The sequence below is a fragment of the Argopecten irradians genome, chromosome 1 (assembly GCF_041381155.1).
Source record: "Argopecten irradians isolate NY chromosome 1, Ai_NY, whole genome shotgun sequence".
NCBI classification, from domain to species: Eukaryota; Metazoa; Mollusca; class Bivalvia; order Pectinida; family Pectinidae; genus Argopecten; species Argopecten irradians.
The window spans coordinates 2,056,499-2,071,129 of record NC_091134.1 but is presented as its reverse complement, the minus strand read 5'-3'; the positions used below and the strand labels follow the sequence as shown (position 1 = coordinate 2,071,129).

General features: G+C 33.5%; 1 protein-coding gene across 1 annotated transcript; it reads left to right on the top strand.

Annotated features, from left to right (window-relative positions):
• Window positions 1-1,570: 1,570 nt before the first annotated feature.
• LOC138314890 (mitochondrial 2-oxoglutarate/malate carrier protein-like) lies at window positions 1,571-10,213 on the top strand. The gene is given in 10 exon segments (XM_069255507.1): window positions 1,571-1,662; window positions 2,643-2,704; window positions 3,769-3,892; window positions 4,196-4,279; window positions 5,332-5,451; window positions 5,668-5,758; window positions 6,145-6,235; window positions 7,491-7,590; window positions 8,202-8,253; window positions 9,901-10,213. Coding segments are annotated over 10 exon segments (978 nt in total). The 5' UTR covers window positions 1,571-1,585; the 3' UTR covers window positions 10,078-10,213.
• The last annotated feature ends 4,418 nt before the right edge of the window (window positions 10,214-14,631 follow it).

The window sequence follows — 14,631 nt, the reverse complement described above, 5'->3', positions numbered from 1 at the left end:
TTTCACTATCAAAAACAGGAGCAGACGATTTAGTATTTTTCTTCAGTTACAAAAGTTACTTACTTTACACCATTACCACCATTGAAAAGTTTGAGCTTCTAATTTTACTTCAAGTTAAAAATATGAAAAATAATTAATTGCATCCCGAAAAAAATCCGTGTCACTATATCCTATATGGAATATGTACTGATTGCGCATGCACCAAAGACTAAATAAATTATGTTATATTATTTTTTGTGTTAATTAGACATAGCTCCACCGCCGACAGAGCATATATGGCATTCATCATTTGAACAATAATTGGTGTTTAATCTTGCATATATATGTCTAATTAACACAGAAAATGATATAAAATAATTTATTTTGCCTTTGGTGCATGCGCAATCAGTACTTCATTTCATATAGGATATAGTGCCACGGATTTTTTTCGGGATGCAATATAATTATTTTTCATATGTTTAACTTGAAGTAAAATTAGAAGCTCGACCTTTTCAATGGTGATAATGATGTAAAGTAAGTATTTTTTGTAACCGAAGAAAATTACTAAATCGTCTGCTCCTGTTTTAGATAGTGAAAAAACACCATTTGTCAGCGGTGGAGCATCTTTAATTAGACATATATATATATACACGATTTAACACCAATTATTGTTCAAATGATGAATATCATTTATGCTCTCTCGGCGGTGGAGCATCTTTAACCTAATACAATTTCTCGTTCAACGTTCGACTTCAAAATTTTATAGAATATGTACATACACTGCGACAATATTTTCCATGTCACTTTTAAAATTCTTTCACGATATTCTAGATTTGAACGATAAAAAACCAATTTGAATGACTATCATTTCGTGTTAAACTACCGTGATGTCAACTGGTAAAACTAGATATTTCTTTTACTGAATTTTGTAGACCTAGAAATACATATCTGAATTAGATAACTATACAAATACATTATAAGATACTGCCCTAGGAATATTATATACTTTTTTTTATTTCAAAACAAGGACGTATATGAGAAGGATAAGTCACACTGGGTTTTGGGGGAGTACAAAAGGAGCTTTTGTGTTTGTGCACTGACCAAGACCGTGGGCGACGGATGATTTTCCTTTGATAATCCGCCGGCGCAGCCTTTTGGTAGCATTTGCTTTCCTTATGCCGGCGCGAACCGTCTTACTTTCTGAAGCGGGCCGTCATTTCATGAGCTGTCGTAATTTTTAACGAAAATTTAAGACATATCCTCTAAATCTTCTGTCCTTAAATCAAGTTATAAACGTTGTGATATTTAATAAACTTTACATTGGTGTTTCGTTTGACTCGATAAGACAAGTATTTGTTGAGAAAAACGGTTTTTATTCCCGGTTCATAGGCGTCTCGCGTCGTGTTTAGTAATGTAAAGAGACAGTCACGAATCCTTCTCGCTTATAAATCCTTGTTCAAAATTAACAGAAACTCTGCAACATTATCAAATAATTTACCAGTCCACGGAAAGTGTCGAAGCTTCCCGATAGCAGACGCCACCGTCAAATCACGTGTACATCGCTCCGTACATTGCGACCTCCTAAGGTGAAGGTCACCAATCCAAGATGTCGGCCTCCAGTGGAAAGTCACCTCCACAGCAAATCCCCAAAGCCCTCAAATTCGTTTTTGGGGGCTCGGCTGGGTAAGACAGTTCAATTATGTACAAACGCACTGTTAATGATCATTCAAGTTATTTATACCGTAACTGTATTGCATTATGTGTTACGGAACGTTGTAATGTCATGCTCAGCATCGCATGATCGTGATTCGTGAACCGCCGTACGCGTGTACACCGGTGTTTGAATGATAAAAAACATGCCTTAGTTTTAGACTACATACGCTTATTTATCACTGCTTTCATAAATGTTTGCACTGTTTAAAACATTTTATTTTTACTGTTCCATGAAATGTTTGTCAAATCACCTTTTGATAACATCACTGGCCTATTTTAAAATGTAGAACGAAATTAAACAGGTTCTTACCTCTGTAATGTACAGTAACGTGCCAAAAGTCTTCGTAATTTTTAATTTTTATTTTTCCTCTATATATTCTATGTATTTTTACATCTTTCTTTGATTTTTCCTGATCTCATCTATTGGCGGATTTTACTCAATTTTGGCATACTTGTAGAGAATTATTCTACTCTTTCAGCTCATAATATTTGAATAATTTTCCGATATTTTGTTTTCAAAATATATATTTTTTGTGCACCACTTAAACTTATGACGTCATTTCCTTCTTTGTTCTTACCAAAATGGCAACGAAAAAGTTTTGCCTGGTAATGAAATACGGTTTTCTCAAAAGTGCATAAGGAAAATTATGTTAATATTATGAGCTGAAAGTTTAGATAATTTTCTACAAGTATACCAAATTTGATTAAAATCCGTGACTAGATGAGATCAGGAAAAATCTAAGAAAATATATAGGGAAAAATAAAATATATAGGGAAAAATAAAAATAACGAAGACTTTTTGCACACGATTGTATATGTAAAAGTGTACGGCTATGTGCTTCCTACTAGAAACCGTTAGAACCGTTTAACATATGATATTATGCAAAGCAAGTGCAAATGATGACTAGGCTTTGTAGGCTAATATTTTTTTTTCGTATTTTGTACTCCAGGATGGCTGCCACCTTGTTTGTACAGCCACTGGATCTGGTAAAAAACCGAATGCAGTTGAGTGGTAAGTGTGATTAAATAAAGACAATTATGGAACAACAATTTGGTTGAATTAAAAGTAAATTAGATTTCAAATGAATTGCTAAATAATAGTTTTTTCCTCATTTCTTGAATTGTGTGTTAATAATCAATGTAACAATGTAAAATAATGTTTTGAAATATGTATCATCAATTGAACTTTGTGCTTACAAAGTGTTATCGCTTAACTTGTGATTGTGTCAATGAAACCGTAACAGGAGCGAAGAAAATGTAGTGGCCACACCGGGATTCAAACCCAGAACCTCCGAACACTAGCCAAATGCTCTACCGTTGAGCTACTGTATTGAACCAAATAAGCACCCAGGGCGCTTGAAAAATTGAAAGCAACTCAGGGGCCACTTAAGAAAAACAATTTTGGACTTGCATTTCATAAAATCATTCTACAAAGTAAGCCATAAATCAATTTGCCAAAGAAATCAGTGAGAAAAGTTTTCATATTTTCAGTCTGCATTTGATTATAAATGAAGTTGAAGCCTTAAAAAAGCAGGAGGTGCGTTGATAGGGATAGGGGTTCTTATTGGGTCAAATACAGTACTTGGTCACCAAAGATTGATCCAAACCAAACCTGCTACACTCTTCCCTCCTTTTTCAAAGTCTTCCCTCTCGTAGTTATACAAGGCCCTGATACCATAACCGTGAGTATTTAAGTTAGGTGCTAATTTTGTAACAGGTAAGAAGAAAATGTAGCGGCAGAGACTGTGATTCAAACCCAGGACCTCCAAACATTAGCCGAATGCTCTACCGCAGAGCTACCCAGTCACTGATGATCTACCCAGTCCAGTCCCACTAGAGAAACAATTAAGAGGCCAGGGAATGCTCTTGAATTTACTTTAAGCTTGCAATTGTCCAGCTTCATTGATATTTAGGCAAGCTATAAAGAATCTTCCTATTATATTATTATTATTATTAAGAAGTTTTATTTGACAGTGTCATGGTTTTGAAGTCTTTTTTAGAGCCAATTTTTCTTGGTTTACAAATCAACACTCTCTTTCCTCAGTGCTTCAAGGTCTGGTTTGTATTTCTTTGAAGGTGAGGGGGGGCCAAGGACCAGAGGTGCTGAGGCGGCAAGGCCAAGCCAGGGAACATAAAAAAACAGTCTACAAGCCCTTCGTAGTATTTTTAAGAATGAAGGTGTAACAGGCATCTACACAGGGTAAGTCAAGTGACCGATCATGATAGAGGTTCATCATACTTTCACCTGAACAATTTAAAACAATCAAAATAAGATATGTTTAAAACATAATATAATGTGAAAAATGTATCCCATGGAAAACCTAAATGGAAAAAAAAGATCGTGAAAGACTGAGTAACAAAACTGTAAAGTTAAAGTATGCATTGGCATTTTTAGTTGTTTTTTCGCCTATAAAACTGTTCAAAATAACTCTGATTTGAAAACTTTATTTTGTTTCAGGATATAAGAAATAAATGTGTGATATGGATGCCTTGTTTTATTCAGGTTATCAGCCGGCCTCCTGCGACAAGCCACCTACACTACAACACGATTGGGAATATATACAACATTATTCGGATACTTTTCAAAGTAAGTGGGGGCAAACTTAAAGTTATGTTATACAAATAGAAATAAGAGACTTAGCAACCACCGTGACAGAAATGAGAGACTAAACTGCAACCATGACCACTCCCAAATATCAAAATCAAATAAAGCCCCACTATCTTTCCGAAATGGCTTTTAATTTTTAAAATAGGAATGTGAAACGAGATCGATAATTTTGAGGAGTCTCAAAAGTTATTAACTAACCATTAATACTACATGTATCGCCACCTGAACAATTTCATTAAAATAAATAAAATGTTAATTTTCATAACACAGGTCGTCTTATGTTTCTCTCTGTCATCCTAAACCACTCGGTAGTTGACTAGCGCCAGATGGGAAAAACAGGGAAATGACCTTCCACTGTTATCATATTCTGTCTTTGCATATTACAGAGTTAGCTCCCTTTAGGGTAGATATCGATTGTTACGTCATTATTTTGTGAGCGCAATTCATGTCGTTTTTCTCCGAAACGTATGATGTTACGCTCCCAAACACATGAAGTCACAATCGATACCTCCCTGCAAGTGCAGATAACTCTGTAATATGCAAATTCTGAATATTACGGAGCAAAATCTTGAATATGTTTGGTATTGTAAGCTCATCTTAGGCCATCGGTATATATTTTCTGATGTTTTTAATGTTTTTAAGAAATCTTTATGTGTTACCCCGGAAAGGTAGTAGATAAAGAAATAATAAAAAGTAATAAATTATCAATTCTTCCCTTTTCATCTAAAATTAAAAATCTGATTACTTCTATTACTATTACTAATTGGGTATAAAATTTTGAATTCTATATTTCATGGTACCTTAATCACAGTAAATTCTAATGTGAGATCCTGGTTGTTATCTTTTTATTGAAGACAAAAATTTTACTTTGGATTTAACTTATCTGCAAATATTTCACGAATGAAAAATAGATAAATCATCTCACTTTCTGGAGTAGATTGATGGTAGATACACAGTATTGTTTCCTAATTACACCTTGTCTTTAATGATAATGTAAATTAACTTTGTAATTTGAACATGTTATTTTACAGAGATGGCCAGAACCCATCCTTTTTTATGAAGGCAGGGATTGGTATTACTGCCGGTGGCATTGGTGCCTTTGTGGGGACACCTGCTGAAATTTCTCTCATCAGAATGACGGCCGACGGCAGGTATGAATTTATCATGATAAAGCTGTACGTTTCACAATGGACTGTTGACCTTTAATAAGAGGAGTTCCAATGGGTCTTAAGGGGTGCATACATTGAAATGATAATTATTGCTATTAAATTTCATTGATTTAGATTTAGTAGAAGAGAATGTGCTTGAGGAAGATGTGTAATTTCAATTTATGAAGCGTTTTTATTGGGATTTTCATCTGTTTTCAGGTTACCCGTAGACCAGCGAAGAGGATACTCGAGTGTATTCAATGCCTTGTATCGTATCTCTACTGAGGAGGGCGTCTTAACTATGTGGAGGGTAAGAGTTGTATTGTTCACCACACAAAAGTCATTAATGCACATTGATGCTTTTCAAAATGTAGAGTTATCACAGAGGGAGGACGAATATATTACTTTGTAATTTTCTCAGAAATTATTGAAGTTCTAGTTTCAAGCATAGTCAGTCACTAACTGGTACAAGAAAAGAGAACTCTGTTCAACATAAAACTTAATTTTTTACTCCAACATAATCTAAAGGGCTCCAAAAGTTTCAAAAAGATATTTAATATTTTCTCTTAAAGCATTAACTTTACAAATAGATTTGGTTTGCTTTTATTGGTAAAAAGATGTTCCCACTCTGACTATTTCATTTAATACTAAATATTTATAAAAAGAAACCGTTTACATGTAAGGAAATGTTTTCAGGGTTGTATGCCAACAGTTGGTCGTGCTATGGTAGTGAACGCTGTACAGCTGGCTGTATACTCACAAACCAAGGAGATTCTGCTCAACTCAGGTCTGTACAATTCATAGTTTTCATTTCTCTCGCGAAAACATGTACAGACAGTTTTAAATCTAATGCTAGGACAGTTCATTATGAAATTAAGGGGAATGATTGAGTTTGATTTCAATAACATCATAGATACATGATTCAGAGGATTTCAATTATGTTGATTATTTCAAGCTTATCTCTTGACTTTGATAAAGAGAACACAATTCAAGAGATGAAATTGGGGACATCTTGTGTTCTGATTGGGAAGGAATGCATGTTTTGAACATATAATTTGAACATCTATATATAATAGTCTACTATTCTGAAGTGCTAGATTTACAGCAGTTAACAAAAAGTATATTTTCATTGGTGCTCATGGCCAGATATTTCAAATATAATTGCTAAAACATGTAAATTTACTTATGAATATAATGTCTACATGGATCATGCCTCCTAGATTTTGATACATGGTGTGAGAGGTATTCCTGGAAACTGAAATTAAAATAAAGTTCTTGATTTCTATGATTAAGATACTAGCTACTATTGAGGAAATAATGTTAAATAAGGTCTCTGTTGTTTTGAGGAAAGGATATGCTGGATTTTCAAAACAGTCGCTCATTTTGTTGTCATGGTTTCAAATAGGGGTGGTTTTAATTAGCCATTATCTTAAAGCTCTTGTTCAATAACAAAGCATTTAATTTAGTATAGTAACTATTCAAGTCCAGTTATATATATGTTGAGTATTTTATTATAGTTTTAGCAGAAACATATATACACAGAGATTGGCAACTCCTCCATTTTTTACGATCGGCAAATGTACCTCTGTATGTGCTTAGGGGTTTTTAACTCTTAAATAGTTGAATATATAAGAATAACTTTGATACGTTGTAAAAGTTCAGTAATTTTCAGATGGTTTGAGTACGATTTTGGATAGAAAAATAATATTTCAAGTTATTTATTAATAAAACAAAACGCACTTCCGGTTTTGAATGCCTGATTTTCGAAAAACCAGGTAAAATTGCTTATTTTCTTGCTTTCAAAAATAATATTAAATAACATCAATCGGGAAAACTGATCACATCAGACCATGATATAATGTTTAAACTTTGTGTTGATGCAAAAATATCATGTTTAAAAGAAATACACTTAAAAGTTGTTAGCCAAGGCAAAATGCCTATAAACAGGGGGTCCCTCTGACTGTCAACAAAGACAAAGAAGGAGTTTCCAATCTCTATGTATATATGTTTCTGGTTTTAGTATCATTTGAATTTTTTTTCAGGATATTTCGGAGATAATTTATTCCTGCATTTCACCGCTAGTATGATCAGTGGGTTAGCGACGACTACCGCCTCCATGCCTGTCGACATAGCAAAGACCAGGTAAATAGCAGCTGAAATTTTCATGAGAATGTTTCTGCGATAAATAAAAAATATCTAAATATTTTTTTTCTAGAATCATTTCCATTTAGGATTATAATTCTTCATTTTCATTGTCAGTATCACATGTGCTCTCAATACCTATTAGTCAATTCTACAATATATCGAAAATAGTTAAATGCGAGTCAGAAATCATTTTGATGATGATTTGTTTAAACATACCTTATCAAAATTGTAAGGCTAACCTCGTACTTCCAACTCAAAATATCTTAAGGAATACATGTAGATGAATTGAAAAAAAAAACAAAAACATGCAAGGAAAACCTATCACAAAATTTTGTTTATTTTAACAAGAATCTTCTGGGGTGGAGCAACATTAAGGCATATTGAAGAAAAACATCATACAAGCCTCATCATCAAATCATTCTCAAAGTTTTAAGGGTACCATTAGAATGTTATGTAACAAACTCACAGGGATAAAAATTCAGCTATGGTTAAAAGTTAACGAAAATCCTGAGAAAAAAAGTTGAAAAAATTTGCCTGATGAGAACATAATTAATGTTTGCCAGGTATATCTTTGTACTAAATAACGTTGATATTGTTATTTCATACAGAATTCAAAACATGAAGACCATTGATGGAAAACCAGAATACAAGGGTGCATTTGTAAGTACATAATGATTTTGTTATTGTGTCACCTGCAACGCAAGTGCGACACATAGGTATCACTATGTCGGTGTCTGCGGCAGTGTCAGGGGCGGCGACCGGAAAGCGGTTTCTGTGCAATAACTTAAGTACTTATTTTCAGATTTTAACTAAACATCGTTTATTACTTTATATCAATGAGATCCTGAATGAGTTCAGTTAAAATCCATTAAAATTTCCAAGAGTTATGGGACTTTGAAATCGTCAAAATAGATAAATCTATGGTTTTAGCTTGATAACTTCAGTATGTATTGTCTGATTGCAACTAAATTTGGTTTATTGCTTTATATTAATGAGATCTGGGATGGGATTAATACTAGTCAAAATCCATCAATACTAACAAAAGTTACGGGACTTTAAACTTGTCAAAACAGATAATTCCATGGTTTCCGCTTGATATTATTTAATAGTATTTATTGTCCAATTCCAACAAAATTTGGTATATTGCTTTACATCAATGACATCTCGGATTGGTTTGATACTGGTAAAAATCCATTAATATTTACAAGAGTTAAGGGACTTTGAATTAATTAAAACAGACAATGTTGTGGTTTCCATGCGATATCTTTTGTATTTATTATCCGATTTTAACCAAATGTTGTATATTGCTTTATATCAATGAGATCTCAGATGAGTTTGATACTGGTCAAAATCCATCAATATTTACAAGAGTTACGTAACTTGATAACTTCACTTAGTTATTAACAATATTTTCAACTGTAAATAACTATATATTTTTTATGTTAAAACTGCTCTGCAGGCAACACGTCCACCTACGTGGAATTCTTGTCTTTGACTAAAGATCTTTAGTCGAAGATAATTTCCAACAGATTTTTTCCTTGCCATCTGTTGATTATCAATAATTAGAAGTTTATCAAAATGATATAATTTCTTCGTGTTACTGTATAGTTCTTGAATATAAGGACAATTTTGTGATTATAGTGATTATTTTTAAAGGTTTATTTTCACAAATCATCTTAGTAACCTTTGAAAATATTATCCACGTCACAGGGTATGATAAAAAAAACCTGTGACTTTTGAACTTTAATGCAAGGCAAATAATTTTGAGAATTTGGGAGAATCTGCGAATCAAGTGAAATTAACAGCCCCCTACCTCCCTCTCACCCCACCCCTGCGAATATTATGTACTATACAGTACTCCCCCCACCCCTGTGAATATCATGTACTATACAGTACTCACCCCACCCCTGTGAATATTATGTACTATACAGTACTCACCCCACCCCTGTGAATATTATGTACTATACAGTACTCACCCCACCCCTGTGAATATTATGTACTATACAGTATACATCAGTGAATGCATTTTAACCTGTATTGCATTTCATATTTGATTTTGATAGTTGATACTACATGTAGTTCTACTTTAAATATAGATGAGAAACAGGTTATTATACTTGTTCAGTGAAATAAATAGTTGATACTACATGTAGTTCTATTTTAGATATAGGTGAGAAACAGGTTGCTATACTTGTTCTGTGAAATCAATAGTTGATACTAAATATAGTTCTACTTTAAATATAGGTGAGAAACAGGTTGCTATACTTGTTCAGTGAAATCAATCCTTTGTATAATCTCTGTTTATAGGACGTATGGGCCAAGACAATCCGACAGGAAGGATTCTTCAGTCTTTGGAAAGGATTCACTCCTTACTATTTCCGTCTCGGACCACATACAGTGCTGACTTTCATCTTCCTTGAACAAATGAACAAAATGTATGCAAAATATGTGATGGGGGACTCATCAGCAGGGGGAGGACTATAATGTGTGATTTGTATTTATAGATAGAACTGATTGAATCATATTTTATCAAAGATCTGTTGTTTTTTATAGAATTTCTGTGCCATTCTCTGTACTAGTTTTCCTTTTGTTTTCAAAACTGCCATCATATTGAATACAAAAATTACATACACTTTCATGATATTCCTTATCTTAAGTTTACATCCATTCCTCATGTCAATGGAATTTGAAATTGTTTTATAATTGGAGATGAATTCATTTCCATCTTGTGGAAAAAGGAAAAAGGGCCTATATCAATCACAGTTATTGACCTGTTTGCCTGTAAATCATATGTATGGTTTTTTTCCACATGCGATATAGAAAGCTGTGTATCCCATTGTTTTACCCTGACATATATTCAGTTTGCAAAGAGAGAGAAAGAGAGAGGGAGATAAAGAAAGATCGAATGTGAACCTTTGACTTACAGGATTGTTATTAGGCCTAATTACACACAAACCAGTTGATAAGCAGTTTTAAGGATGTTTTACATGTAAAAGAGGGCATTCTGTAATTGTTATAATGGCAAAGATACCTATTGAGAGCATTCTTTGTGGCTGTCTGAAAATATCATGATTTTTTTATGGAGTATGATGAACTGATATACTCATGAATGTAAGTTACACTCCACAAGTCTACCAGACTACCTTTGTCCGGGGCCTTTATCTTAATACTCAGTATGTACAGGTGTGAATTACTCCCAAAGCTAACAATACCGCATGCAACATTGATTTCTCCATAAGCTTTAAGTTAAGTTCTATTATTTATCCCAAATGTTTGTCTCTAGATGTTATAAAACTTTTAATTTGTTAAATTTGTTATTTTCCTAATTTCACAGACAGAAGTTTCTCTGAGAAATGCATTGCATTGTTTAAATGTTACTGTTAATTTTAATTTAATAGAATATTTAATTGTCTGTTTAAGTTATCTCACTCAGACTTTTATATATATATAGCATGGTACATGACAATTAATTATAGAAAAACTTGGATATAAGATGTATTACAGTCTGGTTTTACATATGAACTAGCTTGTTTTGGTGATGAAGTAACAGAGAGTTGAAGAGACACATAATTAATGTATAGTTCTTTTAAGAGTTGTGAATATTATCTGCTAAGGGACATATCATGAATACCATTTGTGCTCAATTTTTTTTATACAAGTGCTCTATATGGTGTACTTCTTACAGAAATTGAAGTCTGAACAGTTCTCCTTATATGTGTTGTTATGAAAAATATCATTATATAAAATCATGAGAAATGAAAAAACCTACACATATTTGATTGTATGCCATTCAACAGTACCATAAAAAGAAATTAGTTCGAGTATATATAATGGAGTGTACGGTCAAGTGAATTGAGTTGTCGAGATCATGATTTATTTGAATAAGAATTTCTGTTTATAAATATTTCCTTATCAGAAAAAAAAGACATAAGCAGATATATGTACTTTAGAATACTTATATAGCCATAATTATAAGTTCAATCATGCAAAAGTGTGACATTGTAAATGAGTTTTATAGATATTTTATATCTATAACTAGAATGTTTAATCTTTAAAAAGGATTGCTCATTTATAGTGATTGAATGGTTTATTCATTGACACATTTAAATAATTATTTGTTATTATTTTATCAAACATGAGTGGTAATTCCTAATTATTGATTCTCGAGTGACACGAAACTGGGTTGTAAATGCCCATATTTAGTTAACAGAGAAATTTTGATTTTGTTTCTTTACCAGCAGACAACAGTATTTACTGTTATTTGTTTTGTTTACAGTTACCGGTATTACACAATAGGGATAGTATGGTATTGTGTTTTTATACATACATTAGGAGTGTTCTAAACATGAGATTTAATAGCTACATAGAACTGTTGGTTCGAAGAATGGAATTTGTTTTGATCAAAACTGAAAATTGTACATATTATAATGTGATAATAAAAGTGCTAACTGAAATATGTATCTCTTATAAGATGATTTGATGTGTGAAATAGAAATAACACAGAAACTCTGGCATTAGCAGGCCAGAGTGTATAAGGTTATAGTGTATAACAGTGTCTATGATATTGTTAGAACGGGTCACGTGTAGGTCAAATCATCCTCGATACTCTAGGGGTTCCGATCACATACAATCTGTACACCTCTAGTAAAACTGGAGGCAACAGAACAGAAAAAAAACAGGTAATTTAGTCATTTGATGTACATGATTGGCTAATAACTGCTATATTAAGAGCAAACATACGTAGCTTAGTCAAGGCAATTCTATGTTGTTTGTACGATTTAGCTGGTAAGTGATATTGTGTGTAGATGTAACATTAACACAATTATCTGCAATGATCAGCGCCATAAATACGTCAATTGATGAAAAAAAACCTCCCATTATGCCCAAACCACTGGTACATTTGTAGCTTATTGACGCAGGATCTATGTAATTTTTGTGTGCATAAAAACTTTGCCGGATAGGCAGATTTTAACCAATATATTGAAATAATGAACCAGAGTAAGTATAGAATAGGATATATGATCACATGAAAGCGTTATGCCTAGACACTAAAAAACATAGGTAATAAAACGTGTTCGCTATTGCTTGAAATTGAGTCATGTTTGTAAGTGAAATTGAGTTAAAGCATTGTTACAAGACTGTAGAGACAACTGCTATTTCAACAGAATGTTTTACATATTGAAATACACTGTTCATGTAACTTGTAGAACGCTTTAACTTTGTTCCAGAAACGTAATGGGCCTTTAATTTATTCCATAGTTGAAAATGAGTGACAAACAAATATGTAAAGTATGCTGCTGTTATTAGTAAACAGATATATCAGTTTGACATTATGTGTAACTTTACTGGGATGTCACCTTGGTAATATACATGGCAACTAAAGGAAATACCTTCTAAGCAAGTTGTCTGGTAGTATTCAGTAATTCCGATTAACAATTCTTAGTGTGTGAAGTATACAGAAATGTAAGCATGCCTCTTGTCGGTAAAATGTGACCTTGTGCTTGATGCAATGTATAGTAGGTCATAGTTTCCAGTAGCACAATGACCGTCAATGAGACAAACTTTACCATACCACAGTCCCCCAAAACACAACCACCACCACAGGCATGCATTAGGCATATAGAGAACATCATACAAAGGGTGGAATAAAACCGTTATAGGTCGAGATTACGTTGACACGTAGACCCCCCAATAATGTTATGATTGTGAATAATGTTTGTTCAGATAATGATATCAAGTACCCATGTATCTGATCATGGGTTCATTATCGCAAGAATATATCAATGTTGCTTAATATCATTAACGTTGCTAAAGATACTTCTTTTGTTAAATATCTATATTAGATATTCTCTGATTTTGCGCAACTCTCGTTGGCTGATACACTGTCACGTTGAGGGCGATATCTGCACATCGACTCGGTATTTTCCATTTTTAGAAAGCATATTGACTCGATGTTTTCCATTTATAGAAAGCATATTGACTCGATGTTTTCCATTTATAGAAATCATATTGACTCGATGTTTTCCATTTATAGAAAGCATATTGACTCGATATTTTCCAATTTTAGAAACACCGAGTCAATATTATACAATTATCAACCTATTTTCAGGCGGATACGGCGAGTTATTAAACCGAGCAAGTGATATATCCCGAGGCCGGAGGCCGAGGGTAATTTTATTTTCGAGGGTTGATAACTCACCATATTTATTTTTATATGACTCTTATATGATATTAACCCGACTCTTCAAAAAGACTTAACTATAAAAAACTGGATGATATTTGCAAACTTTCTGTTTACAAAAGTAGTTACATGTAGTATATGGTAAATATCCAAATGCTTCTTCCTTGCGGTGTTGACTGGTAGAACCGGAATACTGTACCAACTGCAGCCCGTCTGGCATTCTTGAACGTTTTCCATAAATTGAAGTTTGTAGTTGTCACCGTTGTTCGCAGTAAACTTGCTGCCTTCCGCCATATATGTTACCGACTTTAATAATAACGTCACAATAGATTACCCCGACGTCATTGAATGAGGGAAACTCCTGTTTCGCTATATTTGGGTACGACTCGACGTTAAAAGTGATAGTGACGTCACATCTCAAGGGAGTTTTCCTCGATCTATTTTTTGACACAGGTTATTGGACTCGCAAGAGGTATCTGGACTGAGTCCTCGTGCTTTTCGCCGTCGATTTCGGGGTTGATATCGCAGTTGATGAATACTTCTGAGAAACGTATTGGCCAATCAAAATACAGCAAAAGCACCAGTCATATTGTGACTTCACGCCCTAGTCGATATTCCTATTGTGATGTCACTCGTAAGTCGGTATTGCGATTATGACGTCACAATACCCCGATGTCGAGTTCTTTGGGAAGATATAGCCGAGCCATTCTCCATGTTGTGCTATATTACTTAGCACGAAGCAAACATTTAAAATAATTATCATATCTAATATAAAAATTATGGACCTTTGTTTCGGTCCAAACGGTGTTATATCGCCTTGTAGATTTTCAAATTAATGACCTCGGGCTACGCCCTTG